The sequence below is a fragment of the Abrus precatorius genome, unplaced genomic scaffold (assembly GCF_003935025.1).
Source record: "Abrus precatorius isolate BTA unplaced genomic scaffold, Abrus_2018 Scaffold8, whole genome shotgun sequence".
NCBI lineage: Eukaryota > Viridiplantae > Streptophyta > Magnoliopsida > Fabales > Fabaceae > Abrus > Abrus precatorius.
In genome coordinates, this window is record NW_020874428.1 from 39,414,767 (window position 1) to 39,419,884 (window position 5,118).

General features: G+C 35.1%; 1 protein-coding gene across 1 annotated transcript; it reads left to right on the forward strand.

Annotated features, from left to right (window-relative positions):
- The first annotated feature begins 1,275 nt into the window (after window positions 1–1,275).
- On the forward strand, window positions 1,276–1,791 carry LOC113874867 (U1 small nuclear ribonucleoprotein 70 kDa-like). Its single transcript, XM_027513081.1, has one exon. It carries the CDS (start codon window positions 1,276–1,278, stop codon window positions 1,789–1,791), a length of 516 nt encoding a protein of 171 aa, XP_027368882.1.
- The last annotated feature ends 3,327 nt before the right edge of the window (window positions 1,792–5,118 follow it).

Consider the following 5,118-nt stretch of genomic DNA (forward strand, 5'->3'; position numbering starts at 1 on the left):
AAACATTAGTGCTATAATTGGGTGGTTGTGAAAAGGAAAAGAAAAGAAAGATACCAAAATATTGAAAGGAGATAGTATAAAAAAATGAGGAAAGGAAGAGTAAAAGCATACAAAGGAGAAAAAGAAAAGGAAAGAGAAAGTTAAAACCGAGAATTATATGTTGTGTAATTCATGCATGTTTTTGCATGATAACATGTTCATAGTTTGAGAATCATTAAATTGCAAGGTTGATTATGTGTTAAATTTGACCAAGTGAGTTGCATTCTAAAGTTCTAGGATTTCCTTTTGAGTGCTAACTTGTAAAGGTGCCTTAATTCTAGTTTGTCATTATTGAATTCCATGTTTGTCACATTTAACTCTCTTTGAGTTTTTAGCATTCATTGTGAATAAACCTTTTCTTGTTTGTCTTCATTGGTTTCTGTGAGTTTTGTCTACATACCTTTGCTGCCATTTAATTGGATTGTTGATTGCATTAAGTGTTACTCACCCATGGTAGCATAATAGAAGATGAATAAGAGTTGAATGGTTGTGGATTCTTTTCTTTGGGCATTTCATTGAGAACTCAAGTCTTGAGTGTAAACACTTGAGTGAGAGCAGAGCACCCAAACACCACACACACATCTTTGTTAATTGTGATTATACTAACTTTGTTTGTTCTTTGTGAGCTTGATCCTACTTGGAGAAAATTGGACTTGAAGACTTGTAATTTTCCTTGGAGTAAAGCTTGTAACTTGGGGTGAAGGGGCTGTTTTAATTTCTTTACCTCCTTGTATTTGGAGAATTATATTTGCTTTAGGGTTGGGAGTTTACAATTCTTACAAGTAGTTTATTTGTAGTAGGTTGAACGTTTTTTTGCAAAAGGACATTGGACTTTGATTTTAAGTAGTTATAGGGTAATTTGCGCATAGTCCTTAGTTTAAATTTTTCACACAACTAGTATATGCTAGATTAGGCCTTTGTGTGTGGTTTAAAAAGCTTTTCACGTTTTTAGGATCATTTGCATCAATTTCAGGAATTGGACAAAGAATCCAATCCTTGTCTCCCTCCTTTCTTGCATCGCATCTTAGGACCTTTTGGGAGGTGAACAAAGACTTCACCCCTTCTCTCCCTCATTCTAACTTTCTTGGTTTTCTTTGAGTCTAGATCTGACTAGCATTGGTAGCACTTAAATTGTTTTCCTATCTTTATTTGTTTTAAATTTTGAGTTAGGGTCTAAGATAATCATTAGAGTTCGCTTTTAGTGTTGTAATTTCGTAAAAATAAAGTAAACAAAAAATGGAAAGTGATAGTAGTAATAGGAGCTATAAAAGTGATAGGAGCCCTAGGAATGGGGATGAGACTCCCCATCCACCCTGTGTAGCTAATTTGATGGTTCAAATGGAAGCTATGAGGAGAGAATTAACAAATCTCCAAAATAGAAGAGATAGGGAAGAAAGAAGGAGAGGAAGGGATAGGGCTAGTGAGTATAGTGATAATAGTGAGAGAAGCCCTAGAAGGGAAAGATATGATAGAAGAAGAAGGGAAGATGATAGAGATAGACATAGAGATAGAGATGGTGATAGAAATAGACATAGAGTGAGAGATGAAGATAGGTATAGGGAAGAAGAAGATAGAAACACTAGACATAGAAGGGATAGTAAGTTGAAAGAAGTTAAATTGGAAGTACCTCACTTCCATGGAAAGGATGACATAGAGGCCTACTTGGAATGGGAAATGAAGGTTGAACAACTCTTCATTTGCCACAACATCGAGGAAGAAAAAAAGGTAAAAATAGCTATCTTTGGGTTCTAAAATTATGCCCTATTTTGGTGGACAAATCAAACTAATGATAGAAGGGTAATAGGAGTGCCTCCCATTGAAGATTGGGAAGAATTTAAAGCCTTACTTAGGAAGAGGCATGTGCCCTCTTACTATGGAAGGGAACTCTTGAGTAAACTTCAAAGGCTCACCAAGGTACCAAGAGTGTTGAAGAATATAGGAAAGAAATGGAAATTTACCTTATGAGAGCCAACATACATGAGGAAGAAAGAGCCACCATAGCAAGATTTCTAGGTGGATTGAATAGGGAAATAGGAGATGTTATGGAATTACTACCTTATGTGGACTTAGATGATGTAGTACAACAAGCAATGAGGGTAGAACAACAACTCAAAAGAAAAGGATCTTACAAGAAATTAAATTCAAATTACCCTAGTTCCTCTAAGTGGAGAGATGGAAAAAGTAAGGAGGATAGTTATAAAGAGAAAAATCAAGAAATAAAATCCACCTCAAACGTTAGAAAGAGAAATGAGAAATTCCCTAAAACTCAAAGCTCTGTGCCTAGCACAAGTAAGGGAAGTACCAAGACTTCATCAATTAAGTGTTTTAAGTGTCTAGGTAGGGGACATATTGTTTCTCAATGCCCAACTAAGAAGGTTATGATTTGTAAGGGAAAGGACCAATATTCTAGTCAAGAAGAAGAAATTTCTTTATCATCCTCTAGTGATAGTGAGAGGCAATCTAGTGGTGAAGAAACATGTGGAAGTGAGGGGGACCTTTTAATTATTAGGAGACTCTTGGGAAGTCAAGTAAAAGATTTAGATAAGTCTCAAAGAGAAAATATTTTCCACACTATGTGCTATATCAAAGGAAAATTATGTCCACTAATTATGGATAGGGGTAGTTGCACTAATTGTGCAAGCATGAGATTAGTTAAAAAATTAGGTCTTGAAACCACCCTACACCCTAAGCCATACAAGCTTCAATGGCTAAATGAAGAGGGTGAGATGATAATCAATAAACAAGTCACCATAGGGTTTACCATAGGCAATTATAAAGATGAAGTTATATGTGATGTGGTACCCATGGAGGTGGGCCATTTACTCTTAGGGAGGCCTTGGCAATTTGATAAGAATGTCACTCATAGTGGAACCTCCAACAAGATCTCTTTCATTCATAATTCAAAAAAAATCACATTGATTCCTCTAACACCCAAACAAGTAATAGAGGATCAATTGAAAATGAAAATTAAAAGAGATCAAGAAAAAGAGGCCATGGGCTTGTCTAAGGCCCAAAAGCCTAATAAAAAGGAAAAAGATAAAAAAAAAAAGAGTTAGAGGAGATGAGGGCAACTATGAGCTTGCCTTAAATCTCAAGAAGGAGGGATTTCTTACCAAGATGCAAGATGTGAAAAAAATCCTTTATAGTGGCCAACCATTATACCTAGAATACCATATGAGTCCTTTGAATCTTGTCACTACTCCTTCTTTGGATAGAAGAGTCAAGGCTCTTCTACGAAATTTTGAAGTTGTGTTCCCAAAGGAAATTCTTAAAGAACTATCACCTAATTGGCGGATAACACAAGAAGTAGATTGGACACTAAGTGTCTTTTGCCCCCTTAAGATTTCATGTGCCTCATTCCTTGTACATATAGGACTTGGTAGAATTAGGATTTTCTTATGTTCTTTTGAATTGTGGTAGTATAGATATAGATCATTTGTTATAATTTTTGAGTCTAGGCATTTAGGCACACATATGTTGTGTATGAACTCGCTTCGATTTCTATTTAGTAATTACATGCTACATATGAGGTCCAATTCCTTAGGCATGATAAGCAAAAGGTTAAGTGTCTTCTCATTAGGTAATAATGCAATCATATTAACACATAATCTTGTGCATAATAATGAGTTCATACCACAAATTAGAATGCATGTATCTCACATTTCTTATAGTTCAACTTTGTTAAGACATTACACTTCATATATTAATAACCATATCTTTCATAGTTTTGTATGTTCTTTCTTATAGGCATATCTCATTAATTTTTGTATGAACTTTTGTAATAAAAAGCTAAGGGTCAAGAGGCTAATCTTTGATCCAGGTGGGTTCTTTCATAAATAAGCACCTGATCCCTATCCTTCACATTTTCTGAGACTTCTTTTGTATCCTTTGCTTTGTAGGAAAACTTGATGGCTTGCATGAGCAACTTAAGGACGCTTCAAATTCGTGGTCGAATTCTTTCTAAGGAGGAGGGGATGATGTGATCCTAGTAGCCAAAGGATCACACAAGTATACACTTTTTGTACTGGCTTTGTTCATATCTAGAATAATTTGTTTTGCGCCTTGTATTTTGGCGATGGGCTCGGGAAGCCTATTGGCCTTTGGGGTGGAGTCTTTTGTATTTTTCTTTGGGCTTGCCTATATATAGGCTAAGCTCCTTTGTAATTTTCAAATTTTAAATTCATTTGATGCATTGTGCATTTTTCTCCTCCCTTGTGAGTTGAGTTTTTCTCTGAATTTTCTCTTTAGAAAATTCATAACATTACTCTTATCATGGATTCTTCCATGTGGTGAGTGCAAACTTGGCTTATCTTCAATCCTTTGAAGTGGTGCTACATCAATACTTCCTCCTTCTTGCTTTCCATTTGCAATTTTCTTCTTTCTTTTTGTTGGAATACGTGATTTGAAGCATATATTGTAACGCCTTATATTTCTTTTCTCAATATATAATAAATTTTCATAAAAAGTTAAATAGTAGAGTAAATTTTTTTTTTCTTTCAAAAACTCTCTAAATAGAAACAGACATGGAAATGATATAAAGTTCATAGATTAAAATTTTATTAATTTATAAGTACTTTAGAAAAACAAAGATTCTAGAATTTTCATCAGCAATAAAAAGAAGAGTAGTTTTACAACTGTTTCAAAAGAATGCTATAGAATTGAAAATATTCATTACATAACTCAAAATAACTAAGTCCTATAGCAGTTCTCATCCATCCATGCACTGTGAGCCTGGTACTATTTGTCCTGGTTTCCTGAAAAAATGTTGTGTAAGGGTGAGTCTCTACCCTACCACTCATACGTAACACATACATTCTTCACAAAACACATCTTATCACGATTAAAGAAAACATCATGGCATTACATATCACAGGGTCATATAAAGCATATTCTCATCTCAACGTGTATTACAGATTCACAATTTTTTTTTACTTTTATCTGCGCTTACCGCGCCCTGTGGCCACAGTTATCCGATGCCTCTATCCCGAGGTCTTACACATCCATGTAAATAGTCGCCGGATGGCCCAATGCAATACGGATACAACGCATGCAATAGACGGCCCCTTAGCAAAGGTAATG

Bases quoted from the DNA above. Each gene is read 5' to 3' on its own strand.
- LOC113874867 (XM_027513081.1), top strand. From the start codon at position 1,276: ATGGAAAGTGATAGTAGTAATAGGAGCTATAAAAGTGATAGGAGCCCT.